General features: G+C 46.4%; 1 protein-coding gene across 1 annotated transcript in view; it reads right to left on the bottom strand.

The window, feature by feature from the left end:
* Positions 1–22,319, bottom strand: part of LOC137434449 (ATP-dependent RNA helicase DHX29) — a 232,505-nt gene that overhangs the window by 133,790 nt on the left and 76,396 nt on the right. Inside the window, 4 exon segments of the mRNA XM_078784089.1 lie at positions 2,106–2,262; positions 8,778–9,125; positions 19,103–19,229; positions 19,794–19,886. Of these exon segments, the coding sequence (XP_078640215.1) occupies positions 2,106–2,262; positions 8,778–9,125; positions 19,103–19,229; positions 19,794–19,886 (725 nt within the window).

Genomic DNA, 22,319 nt, shown 5'->3' with positions numbered 1-22,319 from the left:
AACATCAAGGAGATCGAGCAGGTTCTCGGCATGGTTCTGCGGATGGGCGTTGTTCAAATGCCTGGTGTACGGGTCTACTGGGAAGCGGCAACACGATTTGCTCCTGTGGCCGACATCATGTCACGAAACAGATTTCAGCTTATCCTACGTTCACTACATTTCGTTGACAACGAGGGAATCGACGCAGAAGCAAAAAACGACAAGTTGTGGAAGGTACGACCCATACTCGCAATGTTTCGTGAGCAGTGTGAAGATTGTTCCTGGCAAAGAGCAGTCTATCGATGAAATGATGGTAGCGTTCAAGGGCTCGTTCAGTGGGATAAAGCAATACATGAAGGGAAAACCGACAAAATGGGGATTCAAGATTTGGGCTAGATGCAGTGTGACCGGTCTATTGCACGACTTTGACGTATATAAGGGGAAAAACAATGCTGCGAGAGAAAAAAGTCCCATCGGAGTTGGGGGTGACATCATTGTCAACCTGTGCGAGACACTGCAAAAGCACAATAACTACAACATTTTTGCGGACAACCTCTTCACCTCAATGGCCTTGTTGGAAAAGATGAAATCGGACGGATTCCAGTACACAGGTACAGTCAGAAAAAATCGGCTGTCAGGATGTACCTTGGATGGCGAGAAAGCGATGACCAAACGTGGTCGGGGAACTTACGACTGCCGTGTTGAAAAGGACACAAACATAGTTTGTGTCAGGTGGATCGAAACCAAGCCCGTCACGCTTATGTCTACATGCAATGGACCAGAACCACTCGATATGGTACGTAGATGGGATAAGAAGAAAAAGGATTTCGTTGAAGTACCCAGACCAAATGTCATCAAGGAATACAACGAGAACATGGGAGGAATTGACCTCATGGATTCGTGTATCTCGCGCTACAAATATCCACTGAAATCGCGTCGATGGTACATGTACTTGTTTTGGCAGTTTGTAGCCATTGGCGTTGTCAACGCTTGGTTCCTGTACCGTCGCGACCATGAGCAACTGTGAAGAGACAAGAAGCAAGCGTGCAATCTTCGCAATTTCCAGGCAACAATTGCAACCGGCATCATCGGTCAATAGCATCCGCAAGCGAGGTAGACCAAGCGACGCCAGTCCGAGTGCTCCCAAACCACCAAAACAAGTTCGTCGGCCACCGAACTTGGACTCTCGAAAAGACCAAGTAGCCCACTGGCCAATCAAGAGTGAAAAAAGGCGCCGTTGTGCCTTATGTGTAAAAATGAAAACTGACACACACTGTGAAAAGTGTGAGGTGCCACCGTGTTTCACGGAAAAACGAAATTGCTACAAGGAATACCATTCTGCGTAAACAGTTACAGATATATGCTCCTATTTAGATTTCAAGTGGGGTTATAAGACTGGGAAGACTAGGAGGGGTACACAATGGTGCGTGTCACAGTTTAAATCCCGAATCAACGCCTTGTACATCCATCGCAGATGTACAAACAGTCAGTGCAACTTTACGATATATTTTAGATTTATTGAGACCAGTACACCATCGGTCAACAATGACCCAATGGGTCACATATGACCCAAAGCCAAAAAGTAGGTCAACGGCTTAATTTCTTCGAAACTTTGTATTTTTCCTGTTTTGTGTTCCACTCATTGAACCTAAATAAATAATTTTTTCCATGACTGCATGTGTTCTTGAGCTCTAGAGGGACTACTTGCACTGTTCTGAATGTCGAGACAAAAATCGCAAATGGTCTCCCCATTCTTGCCGAGGGATGAGTGATGGGGGAAAGGAGGGGAGAGGAATTCGTTTGCACACATAACGAACTTGGGTACCCCGAGCACATATGCAAAACGTGGAGATCATTCCAGCCATTTTCAATTCTATAATGATCAGACCGATTTACATATATACAGAATCGCCTTACTTTTAGTATAACTGTTAGTTAAAGTCGGTATTTTTGATGGCATCTCATGATAATCATGCAGACATCACCATCTTACCCAAATTATGATGGGATATATTTGGTATTTGCTCAAACAGTATTGCTTTCCAGCAAATTTTCTTATACAAATTCATACACATACGTACATAATGTGCATGCATTCACACAACAGTCTCATAAGAACGATTCACCTCGCTCGCCAGTACTGGCCAGCAGGTACTTTATGGAATGATGGGGCAGGTGAACGGGGAAGGTGCTTGCGGCACCAATCAATGAGAAACTGCTTGGGAGATTTTGCTGTCCAATTCTTCTTGCTGTACTCAAAGATACGTACATCCTGAACACCACCTGGCAGGAAGGTGAAAGACATAAGGAGAATGACGGCAGCATTTGCAAAAACATGCAAGAGATGTATGAAGTAGGGAAGGTGAAAGAAAAGGAAAGGGGAAAACCAGACAGAGGTAGAACAATTATATTGGTGAAAATAAATAAATAAGTAAAAATTCTTTCAAAAACATGTCGTATGAAAAACAAAAAAATGTAAATGTGACGAAAAGAAATGAATAACCAGGTGATATTTCAACATTTCACAATTTCTAAGCAGTTGAATGAATCGATGTATATGCAGGAAGTGAAAACTCAGGATATGCCCATGCTCTTTGCCTTTGACATGTTATGCACAGGCATATTAAACAGTTATTTATAATCTACAGGTTAATTGTAAAGTTAATGTTTTTATGTCTATAATGCCGAGAAAAGAGCTTGCATAACCATCACATGCAGGAAAAGAACATTGAGACATTGCTGTACTTTTTACATAAATTCCAAATATATTAGTGGATATTGGAAGAAGGATGGAGAGGCAGTTAGGGAATTGCAGAAGTTTTGTGTGAAAAGTCGTCATGAAGGGATGCATCGTTGAGGGATATAAACTAGGTATGGAGGACAGAGGAAGTAGTGAAGGCAGTTGGTGAAAAGAAGGAGGTTTTGAAGAGGATAGAGAAGCTCAAGGTTAGAGGGAGACAGCTGGATGCAGGGTTACTGCACCTGTATGGGCAGAAGAAAAAAGCAGCAAGGAGAGCTATGGATAAAGCAAGGAATAATATAGAAGAGGTGTGTACAACAAGTCAGAAGAGGATGGTGGGAAGAAGATGAAAAAAAGCAACAAGGAAATCTGTGGTTAAGGCAAGGAATGACATGGAAGGGGAGGTGTACAAGTTAGAAGAGGATGGTAGGAAGAAGATAATATGATCTATAAGTTTGCTCATGACAGGGATGAGGATAGCGAGGACATGAAGGAGGCAGCGGTGATTATGGATGGGGATGGCAGGCTAGCTGCAGATGGGGGTAGTATTGAAGGTGTGGGAAGGATATTTCAAAGAGTTGTTGAACCGGGGTGGACGAAACGGCGAACTGGAGCTACCGTGTTACGTGAAGGAGAAGGTGGATCAGACTTCACGTGGAGTTGGTGGAGATCATGAAGGACGAGGTGCAGACAGTATTGAAGTGGATGAGGAAGGGAAGAGCGCCAGGCATTAATGAGGTGCGCACAGAGATGATAATTGTGGCGGGAGAAGTCTGAGTCAGTTGGACGAGGAGGCTGTTGAATGCATGTTTGAGAGAGGATTCAATTCCGGAGGATTGGAGGACAGGATTAATTGTGCCAATATGGAAGGGGAAGGGTGATTTTCAAGATTCGGACTGAGTACCCTCGTCCCTCTATACAAGGGGAAAGGTGACCCTCTAGAGCAGGGGTCGGCAACCTTAGGCACGCGTGCCACCATTGGCACGCGGCAGCGTAATCATTGGCACACTGGCGAAAGCAGTGCCCTCTCAGTTGCATGACAAATCACTTCTTGAACAGCCATTGGCTGTTGCGCGGCCTGTCTTATTTAGTTTGATTGACGGTACGGCCTCCCGCTCACATTTCCCACAGTGCAGTGAAGCGGTTCAGGTTCGGTAGATGATGGCAACCCCGCTAGCTAAGAAAGCTGAAGTAAAGGTTCGAGCATTCCAGCCGTCATGGACAGAAGAGTGGGGTTTTGTTTTTCAGAAGGACCGTGCTGTGTGTACTTTATGTTTTGAAAATGTTGTTTGTCGAACGTTGAGTGTTAAGCGCCATTTTGAGACAAAGCACGAGAAAACTTTCAAAGATCAGGCAGACAAGGCAGAATCCATCAAACGTGCCGTGTCCAGGTATGGGAAGCAAGCCAACACCCTCAAAATCTTTGCCACTGCTAAAAACCAAGCGACTGAAGCAAACTATCGCATTGCTCATTGCATTGTGAAACGTGGAAAGCCATTCACGGATGGCGAATATATTAAGGAGGCTTTTCTCTGTAGCTCAGAGGTTCTGTTTGAAGGCTCACCATCAAAGAGACAATCAAATCAAGAATAAAAGATATTCCCATGTCAGCTAGAAGTGTTGAGCGACGCATTGAAGAAATGGCCTCCCGTAGTCGTTTGACAACCGACCACTCCGAAGCATGTTTGCAACTTAAAGTGACTAACGACAACCCCCAGATAATTGAGCTCAGCAAAGGAAAGCAGGGCCAGGGATCACACTGACTGGTAGGCATCTGTTTATTTGTAGTACACATGGGTTTGCATATGTAGCTGTTTGTCCATCTCTTTTTTTCCAACTCTGATGTGGATGTTTTCATGAGGATGGCAGCATTCTTGTATAGTACTGGTATTTCTGTTTGATACACTTTATTCTCACTTTTTGACATTTGTTTCCAATGCAATACTTTGTAAATGAGTTACTGAAAGCAGTGTTTTGAAATGGGGTCCGTGCATATAATTTGTAACCTCATTGGGGACAAATTTTACAATGATAAAATGATCATTACAATGTCCTAATTATGAGAGATAAATGTTTCTTTAAAATGTTGTTGCTATGCATGTAGCCTGTATGGATGTTGTTGCTATGCATGTAGCCTGTATGGATGTTGTTGCTATGCATGTAGCCTGTATGGATGTAGTTGCTATGCATGTAGCCTGTATGGATGTTGTTGCTATGCATGTAGCCTGTATGGATGTTGTTGCTATGCATGTAGCCTGTATGGATGTTGTTGCTATGCATGTAGCCTGTATGGATGTTGTTGCTATGCATGTAGCCTGTATGGATGTTGTTGCTATGCATGTAGCCTGTATGGATGGAATAAAATTCCATGTCTGTTGGAAGTATTTTTTTGATGTGGTGTCATAATTAAACTTAATGTTAAACTTAATGTTGATATGGCACACTAATTAACAAGAACATTTCAAACTGGCACTTCATGTCAAAAAGGTTGCCGACCCCTGCTCTAGAGCGTGGCTCGTACCGAGCGATAAAGTTATTGGAGCATGGAATGAAGGTATTGGAAAGGGTGTTGGAGAGGACGATAAGGAAGAAAGTGAAGATCGACGAAATGCAGTTTGGATTTAAGCCAGGAAGAGGAACGACAGACACGTTTTTTATTGTGAGGCAGTTGCAGGAGAAGTACATGGATAAGAGGAAGAAGTTGTTTCTTGGGTTTGTTGATCTGGAGAAAGCATTCGATAGGGTTCCACGCAAAGTATTGACATGGGCAATGAGGAAGTTAGGAGTGGAGGAATGGTTGATCAGAGTAGTGATGGCAATGTACAAAAGAGCGCGCACAGCTGTAAGGACGAAGGACTGGAACAGTGGTGAGTTTGAGGTGAAGGTGGGAGTGCATCAGGGGTCGGTACTAAGTCCACTACTATTTGTAGCTGTGATGGAGGTGCTGGCTCAGAACGTAAAGGAGGGTTTACCGTGGGAGTTGTTGTATGCAGATGATCTGGTGTTGATTGCGGAAAGTATGGATGGACTGAAGGAAAAGATGAACAAGTGGAAGGAATGTATGGAGACAAAAGGTCTGAAGGTGAATATCGGAAAGACGAAGGTGATGGCAAGTGGTAAAGCATGTGGTGAGGTGGAAAGAACTGGGAAGTGGCCCTGTGGTGTGTGCAGGAAGGGTGTCGGAGTGAACTCCATTCAATGTACAATGTGCGCTGAGTGGGTTCATCAAAAATGTAGTGGTCTGAGAGGGTCATTAACCAGTGTGGCAGCTACATTCAAATGTAAGGTGTGCACAGAGGGAGCTGCAGATGGAGGAAATGTTGAGTTGGATCTTGGAGACGGTGTGAAGCTGGAAGGTGTGAAAACATTTTGCTACCTCGGAGACATGCTGAATGGAGAAGGTGGATCAAACTCGGCAACGGTTGCTGGAGTGAGATGTGCATGGAAGAAGTTTCGGGAACTGAGTGGCGTGCTGATGAGGAGGGGAGTGTCGTTGAAGCTGAAGGGAAAGGTGTATGCTGCATGTGTGAGAAGTGTTATGATTTATGGGAGCGAGACATGGGTAATGAACGTAGAGCAGCAACGAAGGTTGGAAAGGGTGGAAATGCGAATGGTTTGATGGATGTGCGGAGTATCGTTGAGAGAGAGGAAGACAAATGATGAATTGCGAAAAATGATGGGAATAGAGCCTGTGATTGATGTTGTGAAGAGGAACAGGTTGAGATGGTTTGGTCATGTGTTGAGGAATCATGAAAGTGACTGGTTGAGAAGAGTGATGGAAATGAATGTAGAAGGAAGTAGAGGACGGGGAAGACCGAGAAAGACTTGGCCAAAGATGGTGAAAGAAGAAATGTGGGCAAGGGGGTTAACAAGGAGAGATGCAGAAAATAGGGCAAGATGGAGAAGATTGTCATGGGGACCGCAAGGCTATCCCCCACTCTAGCAGGGAAAATGGCCTTAAAATGCATGGTGTATTACACTCCTAAGTCACATCATTAAGTTGCTGGAGAGGATTCTAGAAGGGAGGATAAGGAAGAATGTGGAGATAGAGATCAGAGAAGATCAGCAGGGGTTTAGAAAGGGTAGGGGAATAATGTATGGGCTGTTCACGCAGAGACAACTGGTGGAAAAGAGGTTGGAAGTGCATGATGATATGGCATTGGGATTTGTGGACCTGGTGAAAGCCTACGACACTGTCCTGAGAGAGATGGTGATGGTGACACCGAGTTGGACGGGAGTACCGGAAGCAGAAGTTAGGTTGGTGGAAAGAATGTACAAGGGAACGGAGGTAAGAGTTTTGGTTGGTCCTGCGATGTCTGAGGGGTTCAGTGTGAACATCGGTTTGAGGCCGGGAAGCTCTCTCAGCCCACTCCTGTTTTTTCATGGCGATGGAGCTCATAAACATGACGGTTATTATGGGGAGGGTGTTGTATGCAGACAATCTGGCTGTTGTGGGGGAGAGTAGGCAGGAGATGCAAGAAGTACTGGGGGAGTGGAAGAAGGCATTTGAGAAACATGGGCTGAAGATGAGCATGGAGAAGACCGAGGTGATGTGGGTCGAGGAGCAGAGAAAATAAATGAATATCAGGTTAGAGGGGAAGGAGATCAGACAGGGAAATAGATTTGAGTATCAGGAGGAGAACAGTGACTGGGAATGGTAAGTCATATGCAGAGGTGTGGAAGAGGATTCAGGTGCGTGCAAATGTGTGGAGTAGGCTCGAGGCAGGCATGAATATATCATGGAAATTGAAGGGATCGTTCTGATGTGTGCAATGCCAGCCTGCCTTTCCAGTTTGTAAACGGTCACATTGACAGAGAGACAACAACAGGGGCTGCAGGTTTGCGAGGAAAACCGGGACAGAAGGATTGCAGGAGTGAAGTGGGTGGATAGAAGGAGGATGGATGAACTGAGAGAGGAGATTGGTGTACAGATGAGCTTGACAGGGAGATTGGTGAAATGTTGACTGCGATTGACTGGACATGTCATGTGGATGGGGGAAGGGAGAATGGCAAAGACAGTGGATAGGTTGAAGGAGCAAGGCAGGAGGAAAAGAGGTAGATCATGTTTGACATGGGAGGATTGTGTGAGGAGGGATATCAGTAAGGTGGGGGTGGTTGGAGAGTGGAGAAGGTTGGTTGAGTGAAGTGGAGGATTATCATGGTCAAGGCAGGGCAGAAGCTTGGTACCATTGGACCTCACCCCTTATAAAAGGGAAGAGGAAGAAGCTAACTCCCACGATGAAGCTAACTCCAAGGGCCTCTCACTCACTCACCGCAGGCAGGTTGGTGGTCTTTCCGTCTTCTACCGACTCCTCTCTGGCCTTGCCCCCCCAGCTCTCTCTGGGCTCTGTCCCGCAAATATTCCTACAGGTCGCACAAGATCTGCCTGCAACCCTCTTATGGTTAAACTGCCAAAATCAAGACTCTCTGCTCACCTTCACTCCTTCATTCCTCTTTTCTCCCACCTCTGGAACAAACTCCCTCACTCTCTTCAATCCCACTCCACCCTGCAGGTCTTTAAAACAGCTGTTCACCACCATCTCTTATCTTCCCCCATCCAAAACCTTGATCTTTTCTATCCCCGCTAATTTCACCCCAATTTCACTTTTTTGAAATACCAACTTCTGTCCTGGAAGTCCTTGGTGTCCTTGTGTTTTATACTTCTCCCACCCCCGCCCCCCCCCCCTTCCCACGCCTCCCCCCCCCAAGCCCTCTCCCTCCCACACATCGCCCTGCTCTTAAATGTTGTGTGCTCTCAAGTGTTTGTGTGCTTCCCCTTCTCTTGTCTTCCGCTCCCTCTTTTTATATATTTTGTTTGTCTGGTTGATTTGTTTGTGAAGTAAATGTCAGCTCTTTCACGAGCCTCGATTCAGTATACAAAAAAAAAAAAAAAAAAAAAAAAGGAGAAGAATGGACAACAAAGTACATGCAATTTGAACCTGGGATCCAAACGTCATGATCAATGTGCTCAGACACACCGAAAACTTCATAATTGTGAATGAATCAACAAGTTATTAAGCTTCAGCACACACGAAGATGTGAAGAGATGCACACTCACCTTTATCAACTGTCCCAGTTGACTCTTTTGGGACTGCTTTTCTCTCTTCACCTTCTGCAAGATGAGTGGTCATCTTATCAGCTTTCTCTGTGGGAGAGCTATTTATCGAAATACATTCTTCATTCTCAACAGTGGTTTCAACGAACTCAATAGCGGTTTCAATGGCCTCGTCCTTTTTGTGCAAGTTTTTCTTCTCGTGCTGCTTCCTGGCTACTTTTTCACTGGCCGCCTCATTAGAATCCATTGATGCAGCAACAACATCTTCTTTTTCCCACTCAAAAGGTTCGTACAAGCCAGGGAGCTGAACATCTTTGTTGAAACACGAGTCCTTCTCAACAATATGCAGCTCTGCACACATCAAAAGCCATCAATGTATTCACTCACTGCAATCATTTTAAAATAGTGCTGGCTATCATGGTACACCGAACAATAGTGAAGCATACATATTGTTGCGGATATGGCATTTGGCCTCCATATCCGCTTGTAAATATTCCCCTATTTCCCCAATACTCCCCAACTATCCCCAATCCCCCATTCCCTAGTCCCATTGCCTGTAAATAACACTCTGTAGAACCGACCTTCCCCTTCTTCCCCCATTAAATGTCGTGCCCAGGTCCACCGCATCTCACGTAGACAACTTTCGGACATCTTGCTAGTTATTCTTAGTCTATGTCAGTTAAGGACTCGTTTCCATTAATTCTGACTCTTCGTTGCACCAGAATGTGATTGTATGGCACCAGTAGTGAGTTTAGGACCTCCCCATACCTCCTCCCATCTTCCCCATGAAACAACAACAACAACAACAACAACAACAACTACAACAACAACTACAACAACAGAGGGGGGCGGCGCGGCGCGGCACGGGGAGTGTGCGTCCTCACTCCGGCTTGGTTAGCCGCCATTGCCCATGCGCTCCACGGGGTTACCACGAAGGGGCTGGCTGTCAGCTCCTCGTCAGGGGCGGAGCCCGGTAACCCCCCGCAGCCAGTGAGAAGCGGCGGGCCGATTCCATCTGGGGCGGAGCTAACGAGCCGAGGGCGTGTCACTCCCCGCCGGATATACGCAGCGACTTACCGGACGTGACGTCAGATGCGGCCCCAGCTTGAAAAGACAAGTCGCGACCTCCGAGCGCTGAGCGACCTCCCCGCATCTTGGGACCGGACCGGGTCGATTTTGCCCCTGAGCCAAGAGTGCACCTTGAGCCATCGACTACCCGCTTTCCTTGCCATCAATCCCCGTGTGAGTCAGTTTTGTCCTGTTTATCTGTCGTCTGTCGGGGCTACTATAAGACCGTAATTAAGTGCCTATCTTTCTATGCTGTCCCTCTCATCCCTGTAATCTAACCTTCCGCAATATTATAACCTCCTCCGGAGGTCTTGAGAACCGTACCCCTGGTGTCGTGTCATTTTAAACCCAGCCGTTGTGTCCTTTCCTCAATTGATTTAGCGTAGCGCGACTCGGCCAAGGTTCGAGTATAATCGGGTAACTTGTGCGAACACGGCGGCCATTCCGCTCGGCCCACCATAACATCAAAGTCGTGTCCGTAACAATTGGTGTCAGGAGTGTCGGATTCGGACCTGGGACTAAATTCATTTAGCCCAAATTTTGGAACACCAATTGTACCATTAGGGTAACAATTGGTGTCGAGGAGTGAGATTCGATCCGGAGCGCGTTTTACGCGCTCGAAATTATAACGGCGAAATTTGATTGTGTTTTACAAAATATAAAAACCCGAATTTTGAAAGTCGCGCTATGGCAGACCAAGTCGGCTGGGGTCCGGTAGAGGAGAGTGAGGCAGGGTCGATCCAGGACCAAAATGAGGGACAAGGGGAGAGCGAAGCAGTGAGGGTAGCAGACGCACAAAATAGCGTCGTTGCGCCCGACGTTGCGGGCGCGCAAAATGGCGCCTCGCTGGTCACGGCGACCGCGCCCGCGACCGTGGCAGCGCCCCTGGTGGATTCGAACCTTTTTATGTTGCAAATGAGGGCCCTTATGGAACGAATGGGAGACCAAATTGTGGGAATGAGGGCTGATAGTGAGCGGTTGGGGAACCGGATGGATGCTCAGAGTGAGCAATTGGGAGTAATGAGGGACGAAGCGAGGGGTACCGGTGAGGGGTTAGACAAGAAATTTGGGAAGTTAGACAATAATTTTGAGGAGTTAGACAAGAAATTTGGGAAGTTAGACAATAATTTTGAGGGGTTAGACAACGGGATAAAAGAGGTAAAGAATGGGTTAACGGGGGTGGAAAACAGAATGGCCGTTCAGGAGAATCAAATGGAAGGGATGCAAAAGGGGTTAGAGGGGTTAGAAAATAGTATGGAAGGCAAATTGAGGGACAGGAGACCCCAAGCGGAAAGGGAAGTTAAACAAATGGGGCAGCAGATAGAGGGGGTCAGAATGGGGGTAGAAACCAAACTGGATGCTCACAGGGAGGAAATGGAGCAGATGAGGGTGGCATCTGGGCAGGAGATGCAAGTGATGGGAGAGGAGATCAGAAGAGGTGTGAGTGAGGAGGTCGGAGGAGTGCGCGAGGAGGTGAGGCACTGTAAGGAGCACATGGAGAAGGAGGTGAGAAAGGGGACTGTAAAGTTACAAGGGGGCATAGAGGACCTGACGCAGGAGGTGGAACAGCTGACGGAGGGACAAAAAGGACTAACGGAGCAGGTTCAAAGGAACACTGCGGTATTAGGAGGGTTAAAAGCGAGACAGAAAGAACTAAAAGATGACTTGGTAGCGACGAAGAGGGAATGTCAGATGGTACGTGAGGGATTGACAACGAGGTTGGACGAGGTGATAGAGGTAATGGAGACGAAGGACCGGCAGGTGAGGACGCACATGGAAACGGTCAAGGTAGCCTTGGAGGACGAGCTTGAGGAGACGTACCGGGAAATAAAAGAGGTGAAGCAGAAATTAGAAGAAGTGGAAGAAGGGGTGAGCGAAATTAAGAAGCGACGGAGAGGGGATAAGAAAGAGATAAAAGAGGAGATAAAAGAATTGGTCCAAAGTCTGTGTTTGGATCGTGATGATGTGCTCATTAACCGAATGAGGGATTCGCAGGTGATGGAGGAGAAGCGAAGAGGAAGAGGACCCGGTGTAAGTGGTGACCAATATGGTCGTGCGTATGATGCGCCAGGGGATTTAAGAAGCTTGGGGGTCGAGATGGACCCGGGTGTTCGTGAGAGGCCGTTGGTGAAGTGTGCGACAGGTCTGGTGTGCGAAAAAGGAGGTGTGCAAGAAAGTCCGACTCTGGGGTGTGTGAGGAAAAAGTGCGTGCCAAGGAGTGAGTGTGCTGGCGAGAGTGAGTCGGTCGTAGCGCGTGTGCGAGGGAGCACATGGAAGCGCGGTGTGGTAAGTGTTACAGAGGGTGTAACGGGAGAGTGTGCGCAGGAGTGTGCGCGAGAAAGGTGTGTGACGGACAGGTGCATGGGGAAAGAGTGCGCTGTCAAAGGCAAGGAAGAATGCACACCTGTGGTGAGTGTTACAGAGGGTGTAACGGGAGAGTGTGCGCGAGAAAGGTGTGTAACGGACGGGTGCATAAGTAAGGGTGAGTGCGTTGTCAAGAGTGGTGGTGAGAGGAGTGAGAGTGACAAGGAGCGTGAGTGGGAATGCACGCTGGAATTGGTAGTGAGGCACGTGGTTGGGTGTGCGAATGAGAGCACACCTGTGATTGTCACAGAGGAGGGGGCGCGAAGAGGTGTGTTGGTGAGGTGTGCGACCAACGAATGTGTTCCAAAGTGTTCGGTGGTCAGGTGTGTGACCAAGGCTGTGAGTGGAATGAGGGTACCTGGGTGTGTAAGGAAAGGTACGAGGAGCATGGGGACGGCTGGATGTGTGAGCAAGGAACGGGCTGCGGGGTGTAAGCATGCAGGTGAGGCATCGAAGGTAACCGGGTTAGAGGTTAGAACGACTTTTAGCCGAATCGGGCCCTCGGTGCGTGCTGGGCCTCGCTTTGAACGGCCGCGTCCGTGCTCCACTAGGCGGAGCGGGCGGCTGGATAGGAAGGGTCGTCATGGCGACCACTTTTTGTTGAGGCATTCCGGCAGGTCGAGATCGGGACATTGGATGGCTCCACGCCGAGATGGTGCGTGGGATCTCGGCCCGGGTAAGCCCCCGTCCCTGCACCGAGTGCCGGACGCATCCAGCCGCTGGCACAGAACAACCCGCATTCATGGCTTGGCTTTACGAAGCCGGGCTTTGGACAGGAATTGGCGCACCGAGAGGCATTAGTGAGTAGACTGGGTGATGAGGTTAGTGTTTTGGACCCAAAATTAGAGAAAAACAAAATTTGATGATTGGCAAGGGATTGGCAGTAGTGATTGGCAGATGATGGGTAGTGATTGGCAAATTTTTAATTTGTTGAAATTTGATGTGCAAAATTGGTAGTGAGCGATGGGCCCGGTGGGTAAGGGGGGCATCCTTGCCACCCTTCCCATATAGTGGGGCAAAGGAGCAATAGCTTATGGGGTGTATGGCAGTGAAAACTAGCCCGGGTGGGTTAGGTTATATTGATAGGGCCCTAGAAGATGACATTAGGTGACGTTAAGGTTAGTTAGTGACTGATACCTGTAGTGGGGACGCAGGTAGATTAGTATGGATGATAAATGACGAGGGAGCGCAACAGTTTAAAGGGACGACTGGGAAGCGCAAGTTTCAGAGGGGAGTAGTTAGATGAGATGATGCCGTGTGTGTGAGGATGGAACAGGTGTGATTGCACAGGTGTGCAACTGGACAGGTGTGTGGAGCAGTGTATGAGTAGTGAGTGTTGTGGATCAGCGCGAATGCGCTTGGGGAGAGAAGGGTGCAGGTGGCACCAGGTGTGAGAGCACAGGTGTGCAAGTACAGGTGTGTGGAGAGAGTTGGAGTAAGTGGTACGGAGTGGTGTGCATGGTGCGAAGGTGTGGATGGGGGAAGAGTGGACCCCTTTCACGAGTACCCGGGGCGGGTAGTGTAAGTGTTAGGTAGAGGGTATAGGTAAATTGTGGTTGGATATTGGCATTTGTGGTGCGGTTGCAGAATGGTGTTGTGGATGGGTGCATTAGTGTTGTGGAAATGGCTGGGCGTGTAGCCTGTTAGTGTGTGTAGTTGGTTGGGCACTCCACCACTGTGAGGATGTCGGCCAGGTGAGGCCGCAGGTGGGCTCTGGGAGCCGGTAGTTGTGAGTGGGTGCCTGAGGATCCCGGGTGTGGATCGGGCAGCCCAGTGCCAGAGAGGGCACCGAGTGGGGAGAGCGCCAGAGGGCCTTCCCCATGTAGTTAGGTTAGGGTAAGGAGCAGGTAAGCTCGGAGGCAACTGCAGTGGTGGGGGTGTGCAGGTGGGTAGACCCGCTGGGAGAGGTACACGCCACAGCCCAGAAATTGTGCGAGGGCACCGGGAGATGAATCGGGGGAGTGAGACCCCAAATTGAAAAGCACCACAGTTGGTCAATGGGAATTGGTTTTTAGAACCCATAGTGTAAGTTGGCCAATGGATTGGCAGGGAAAGACCCCGGGTAGTGTAAAGTTGTTAAAGTCACTTAGGAAATAGTTAGGATTGATGAACCTGTCGCACCATACGCAGCCACTTACCTGTGGTGATGATGATGACTCCACACCTGTGTTTTCTTTGTTCTGTTGCAGGAAATGAGAATTGCTGTGAGGATTTGTGAGACGCATCACGACGTGGATGAGACATTGGGGTGATTCCATCTCTCCCTCCTTAGGAGGGACTGATGATGAATTGGTGATGACAAATTATGATGTTGAGTTGGAAATGGCAAATTTTGATGAAAGTTGAAAATGGCAAATTTGATTGGTTAGGAGGGAGAGAAGACGAATTTGGTTTATGGGAGGAACGGGGAAGACAGTAGGGACGTTTGTTGATTTGTAAAGTAGATGTTTATGGGTAGTGTTGTGTTGTGTGGATACAGTAAGGGGTAAGGGAGGGGCCATGTAGGTTACCTGGTGGGGGGGGGGGGCGTACGGTAGGAACGTACCTGTCTCACCTGGTTCCCATGTGCCCCCAGTGTGCATCACCTTGTATTGCGTGCACTTTTGCGCCCTTACCACCTTACTCACTTGTCTGCTTCTTTTGTCTCCCACCTCCGAGGATCTGGCTTTGGGGCAGAGAAAGAGGAGAGAGAGGTGCTGGCTCCGCAGTTGTGGGCCTGCACTTTCGCCGCTTGCTGCCTGGATCGATACACCATATGGACCGCAATTTTGGTGGCCACCCACAATGGACCGCAGTTCTTTTGCGGCCAAGCACCACCCGTGGATGGACCTCTGGGTCAACGTGGCACCTATGCCATACAGGTGAACCACTAATAGTTGGCACCCTGACGGCCACAATAAGGAAATGGACGCGGTTGGCGCCTTTCTTTATTTTCTAAGGAAGCAAGAAGGCCAAGTGCACCACATGAAGGCAAGACCAGCGGCAGAACATCGGCCGGCTGCGACACCACCGGTGATTTATAAACATTTTATTGGTGCACCGGATGGTGCTGACTGTGTGATGGGGTGGTGCTTTTGGTGCTTGGAAGGGGTGCTCTGCACATTATTAAAGGCCGTAAGGCCACAGAGCACTCGTGGGTTGGTGTATCGATGCTGGCATGCGTGCTCTCTCTATGCATAACATCTGCATGTGTTCCTCCAAAAACAGGTCCTGGATCGTAGTGTAAATATCAGCGTAGTCTTGTAAATAATGCTCCCTACCGGCTGTATGTTTAGTTTGCGAATTCTTTCCGCGATTCGGTTATCCTGTGGGTGTGTTTCTGTGAGGAGAAGGGTGCAACGTCGCAGGGGGACATATTTACTCATTTGTGAACATCTGTAAAACTGTCGCACTCAGGGTAGAGTTAATAGTAGAGGGAACTACATCTGAGTGCCACACTAAAATAGGTAAAAATTTATCGGGTCGGGACGCCCCGAGGGTAGAGAAGGGTGCAATGTTGCGGATATGGCATTTGGCCTCCATATCCGCTTGTAAATATTCCCCTATTTCCCCAATACTCCCCAACTATCCCCAATCCCCCATTCCCTAGTCCCATTGCCTGTAAATAACACTCTGTAGAACCGACCTTCCCCTTCTTCCCCCATTAAATGTCGTGCCCAGGTCCACCGCATCTCACGTAGACAACTTTCGGACATCTTGCTAGTTATTCTTAGTCTATGTCAGTTAAGGACTCGTTTCCATTAATTCTGACTCTTCGTTGCACCAGAATGTGATTGTATGGCACCAGTAGTGAGTTTAGGACCTCCCCATACCTCCTCCCATCTTCCCCATGAAACAACAACAACAACAACAACAACTACAACAACAGAGGGGGGCGGCGCGGCGCGGCGCGGGGAGTGTGCGTCCTCACTCCGGCTTGGTTAGCCGCCATTGCCCATGCGCTCCACGGGGTTACCACGAAGGGGCTGGCTGTCAGCTCCTCGTCAGGGGCGGAGCCCAGTAACCCCCCGCAGCCAGTGAGAAGCGGCGGGCCGATTCCATCTGGGGCGGAGCTAACGAGCCGAGGGCGTGTCACTCCCCGCCGGATATACGCAGCGACTTACCGGACGTGACGTCAGATGCGGCCCCAGCTTGAAAAGACAAGTCGCGACCTCCGAGCGCTGAGCGACCTCCCCGCATCTTGGGACCGGACCGGGTCGATTTTGCCCCTGAGCCAAGAGTGCACCTTGAGCCATCGACTACCCGCTTTCCTTGCCATCAATCCCCGTGTGAGTCAGTTTTGTCCTGTTTATCTGTCGTCTGTCGGGGCTACTATAAGACCGTAATTAAGTGCCTATCTTTCTATGCTGTCCCTCTCATCCCTGTAATCTAACCTTCCGCAATATTATAACCTCCTCCGGAGGTCTTGAGAACCGTACCCCTGGTGTCGTGTCATTTTAAACCCAGCCGTTGTGTCCTTTCCTCAATTGATTTAGCGTAGCGCGACTCGGCCAAGGTTCGAGTATAATCGGGTAACTTGTGCGAACACGGCGGCCATTCCGCTCAGCCCACCATAACATCAAAGTCGTGTCCGTAACAATATATTGAACATTGGACATAATTTGGTCTTTGCCATAATCGATGACAGCTTGTATTAATAAATCTATGAGTAGATCATTTAAAGTAATAAAAACAGAGATAAACAAGCATTCTGAGTATTGCGCTGCAATACATGTCCCCTACCGGCAGTCTGTCGTCCGGAAAACTGTTGGGGAAATTACCAAAGTTCAAAATGCCATAACTTTGTCAAAAATGATCGAAACGTCGTGAAGTTCGAACTTGATCTGTAACTTATCATGAGGAAACCATGTACCAAGTTTGAAATCATTAGCAATAAGAGTTTAGAAAAAAAGTCCGGAAAACTGTTCTTTGCGTGACGGACGGACGGACAGACTGACAGACTGACAGACGGAGGGACGGAGGGACGGAGTGCAAACCTATAGTCCCCTCACCGGTAGAGTACACTGGTAGAGTACACCGTGTGATTCAAGGCTTGGCTTGGTGTGCTTCAGACCGTAACAGTATTAACACTGTAACCCCTCATTTGTATTAACACTGTAACCCCTTATTTGTATTAACACTGTAACCCCCCCTCATTTGTATTACCACTGTAACCCTCATTTGTACAAACACTGTAACCCCTCATTTGTATTAACACTGTAACCCCTTATTTGTATTAACACTGTAACCCCTCATTTGTATTACCACTGTAACCCTCATTTGTACAAACACTGTAACCCCTCATTTGTATTAACACCAACTCCTCATTTGTATTAACACTGTAACTCCTCATTTGTATTAACACTGTAACTCCTCATTTGTATTAACACTGTAACTCCTCATTTGTATTAACACTGTAACTCCTCATTTGTATTAACACTGTAACTCCTCATTTGTATTAACACTGTAACTCCTCATTTGTATTAACACTGTAACTCCTCATTTGTATTAACACTGTAACCCTCATTTGTACAAACACTGTAACCCCTCATTTGTATTAACACTGTAACTCCTCATTTGTATTAACACTGTAACTCCTCATTTGTATTAACACTAACTCCTCATTTGTATTAACACTGTAACCCCTCATTTGTATTAACAGTGTAACTCCTCATTTGTATTAACAGTGTAACCCCTCATTTGTATTAACAGTGTAACTCCTCATTTGTACAAACACTGTAACCCCTCATTTGTATTAACACTGTAACTCCTCATTTGTATTAACACTGTAACTCCTCATTTGTATTAACACTGTAACTCCTCATTTGTATTAACAGTGTAACTCCTCATTTGTATTAACAGTGTAACCCCTCATTTGTATTAACAGTGTAACCCCTCATTTCTATTAACACTGTAACCCCTCATTTGTATTAACAGTGTAACTCCTCATTTGTATTAACACTGTAACCCCTCATTTGTATTAACAGTGTAACTCCTCATTTGTATTAAATTTGTTCTGTTCTTGTCACCTAACAAACTCATCCACCTAGTTTAGTCATAACTCGTCCACATAACTCATACACCGGTAGGGGACTAACTAGAACGGCACTGGGTAGAGAGCATACCTCCGCCAGGCTGAACAGTTTGTTTTGTACCCCACTGATAGGCTGGATCAGGATTCGGACTTGAACCAAAATGTAATCGGCTTGTTTTTGTCACCTAACAAACTCATCCACCTAGTTTAGTCATAACTCGTCCACAACTTTTTAAAATATCATGTTATATATCGCTGTTTGCCCGATCCCTCAATGGTGAAGAATCAATTAAAAATTAAATAATTCTCGTATGTGAATCCATATTCAGATCTTCACCAAAATCGAATCGATTAGTCCTTGTCACAATGTCACACACCCAATCGGTCCACCAAATTTCGTCCAAATCAGTCCACAACTTTTGAGATATCCTGCTATATATCGTTTTGGCCCTATCTCCCAATGGTGGAGAATCACTTTAAAAATTCTAGTAGCCGGATCCGAATCTGGATCTTCACCAAAATCTAATCATTTCGTCCTTTTCACATACACTACCTCTCTGCCAAATTTCGTCTGAATCCGTCCACAACTTTTTGAGATATCTTGTTCATAGACAGACAGACAAACAGACAGACAGGGGTGAAAACATAACCTTCATCCACCTTTGGTGGTTGAGGTAAACATGTGCAAAGCATGAAATTATAGAATACTAGGCTTGTTGATATCTCTTCATCTGATTATATAAATTGAAAGCCAATAAGAATATGTTATCCGCCCTGGGAAGTGAGGTGCAGCTGGCATTTCAAGTACAAGGCCTTTGTCAGAGCTATTTGCGCTTTCGACAAAAGTCCTGCCCATTATTTAAGCATCAACGAATCCTCTTACCTGCGAGTAAAGAGCGAATGCAACGCCGAGCATCCCGTTTGGTTGATAAGTCTTCTCGTACAACAGCCTCAGCCCCTCTCTCACGTTCATCCAGCAGTTTAGCAGCGAGCATAAGGTATCGGTCATCCTAGTACGTACAAGAAGGGATGCTGAGTCTGGTGCGTAACTTTGATGTGTCCCCTTCACAAATCAATAAAGTTTGTCACAATGTCAAATAGAGTTTGTTGCCATAGCGATATTAAATGCATGGAAGAATTAATTAAGAAAATGCTAAAAATACTGTTTACCAACAATGTTATATAATTTAGAGGTTGTTATGCATTTGTCCCCAATGTATTATTAACTGATCTTTCATCAAAATAATGCATGTTAAAGGAGCAAACACTATACGGCAAAGTGAATAACCAAATAAGCTTTTTAATTTATATATAGAGGTCAAGATTCACGGAAGAGCTGAACAACAGAGGATGAGAAGTCAGCAACCACAATTGAGGAGATGAACAGGCTAAAAATAGGCACATACAAAGAGACAAAGGAGAGACAAGATGGACATAAACAGATACACAAATCCAGATTTACAATGAGAATACATGTCCACAGTTCATAAGAACAAATTTCAAAAAGAAACGTCCAAGAGATTGATTAAAATATAAAAGCAAAGTAAATAAACCAAGCAGATATGCAATCTTACAGGGTCCATTCCGTCAAGCGAGTATCGGAATTTCTGCTCTCGCCTTGGTTTCCGCTCAGTGGATTCCATGCTGCCATTATCCACACCACGAACCTTGCATGCACACAGGTCAATCAAAACCAATAAAGCACCAAGAAAACATTCCAAATCATCTTACTATATTATAATTCACCAAATGTCTGTCTGTCTATTCGAAGGTACCGTAAAAGCTGCTGAACCGATCGCAAAGATATTTTGGGTGGGTAATCCTGGGACCCCTGGGAGTAAAATAGGCTATTTAGTTTTCCCAATGTCAGCTTTGGTCTCCAGCATTCTCATGTTTGGACTCCCGCATAACATTCGCGTTCGCATAACGTTCATTGTGACGATGTTCTCATTGTGACGATGTATGCGTTCACGGTAGTGTTAGACGTGACGGTGTGAACGTAATTTCGTAATGTTTTTCGTTTCGTAATCCTTTAATGAACGTTTAATGTGTAATGAACGTTTAATGCCCTTCGGTGTCCGGGGCCGCACGCGCGCTACACTGGACGGGCCAGCGTGTACCTTGCCCTTCGCCGTCATGCTCGGGTAAACCGCTGAGCCCCATCCGTGATGGGGACTGGGGCTTGAGACAGTGTCCCACGAACGAGGAATTCCCAATAAGCGCAAATCATCAGCTCACGGTGATCAAGTCCCTGCCCTTTGTACACACCGCCCGTCGCCGCACAAACATCACAATGAAACACAATCACAATTCACATATTCGTGCAATCCGTAATTTCGTAATGTTTTTCGTTTCGTAATCCTTTAATGAACGTTTAGTGTTTAATGCCCTTCGATGTCCGGGGCCACACGCGCGCTACACTGGACGGGCCAGTGTGTACCTTGCCCTTCGCAGTCAGGCTCGGGTAAACCGCTGAACCCCATCCATGATGGGGACTGGGGCTTGAGACAGTGTCCCACGAACGAGGAATTCCCAGTAAGCGCAAGTCATCAGCTCGCGTTGATTAAGTCCCTGCCCTTTGTACACACCGCCCGTCGCCGCACAAACATCACAATGAAACACAATCACAATTCACATATTCGTGCAATTCGAATAAATACGAATAAATAAATTCGAATTCGAATATTCGAATAATAATTCGAATATTTTCGTCACAATGAAAACACCGTCACAAACGGGTACTGGAGACAATGTGACAAACGTCACAAACGGGTACAATATTGGAGAGGCCATTGCCTTCTCATTTCGGCTTCCCAATTGAAGCCCCGCCCATAGGGCGGGTACCGTTGCTAGTCATATGAAAACACGAATGACCACACTGATCACAACCTGCGACAAAATCCAGTAACTGCGCAATTGCGAAACGTGCATTTAAAGCACTCTTAAAAGATTAACAGTGTGATTGGGAAACATTTAATGTGCTATTAAAAGATTAACTCGACACCTCTCATCCATGTCACCCTCCCCACAGTTATATCAGAACAAGCTGATTCATCACATGGTCACAGATTGCTTAAATCAATATGGCTCTGTTCAAAAATTAGGTAACGCTATTTTTTTAGGGAGGTGAATACCATGCATTTTGGCAGGCTTGACTAAACCGTAATAATTTATATTCGACATATGATTAGATTTTTCGGGGGCCTTCATTGTGAGTTACACTCAACCCAAACAAAGCCAATGGAAAACGTTACAACAGAGAAGCACAAAATTTTGCTTTTTTTTTTTTTTTTAAAGAGATTACAGTACCAAAGCGTACAAACATTGCAAGTGCCATATGCATATAGGTGTCAGCTTCGTCATAGTGAGTAGCAAGCAATGCGCTTGGCCAGCACGTGTGGCACATGTCTACATGGTTCTCAACTACAGTACTGTACTTCAGCACACAATTAAACATTAAATATACTTTTTTGTATACTTTGTCTAGACTTGTATGAGAGCTAACACATAGAACATATATAAAGGGAGTGGGAGAAAAGTGGGGGAGAGAGAGAGGGAAGCACAACAACAGTAGGGAGCAGGGACATCTGTGGGAGGAACTTCATCATTTGTTACCCTCACCAAAGGAGAGGGTATTGCATTTGAGTCCATTTGTCTGGCTGTTTGTTTGTTTGTTTGTCCGCACAGAATAAATATGATTTTCTCTGCAACCGTTGATCCAATTGACAGGAAATTTTCACCATAGGTGCACCTCCTCCTGTAGAATTTTTTTTAATGATAATGATATCACGATAATGATATCATGTCACGATAAATTAATGATAATATCATGTCACGTGGTACGGGCGCAATCTTGGAAAAACCCAAAAAATTTGCACCTCTATATCTCCGAAAGTGCTGAATAGAAAAAATTGAGACATGGCTCATCCTAAAGATCTCTCCATTGGGAATAAAATATGTTGATGATGTCATAGGTGCCTCCATTATGACGTCATAATTTGACAAGTATAAAACTTCATCCGATCAAGATGAAATTTCTTGTGTCGAGGGATAAATTTGTGGAGAAAAAAAAAAGAATGACGATGTCATCGGTCACGTGG

This window comes from Myxine glutinosa, chromosome 1 (genome assembly GCF_964187855.1).
Source record: "Myxine glutinosa chromosome 1, kmMyxGlut1.1, whole genome shotgun sequence".
Classification (NCBI taxonomy): domain Eukaryota; kingdom Metazoa; phylum Chordata; class Myxini; order Myxiniformes; family Myxinidae; genus Myxine; species Myxine glutinosa.
This window is presented reverse-complemented; position numbering and strand designations above follow the sequence as displayed.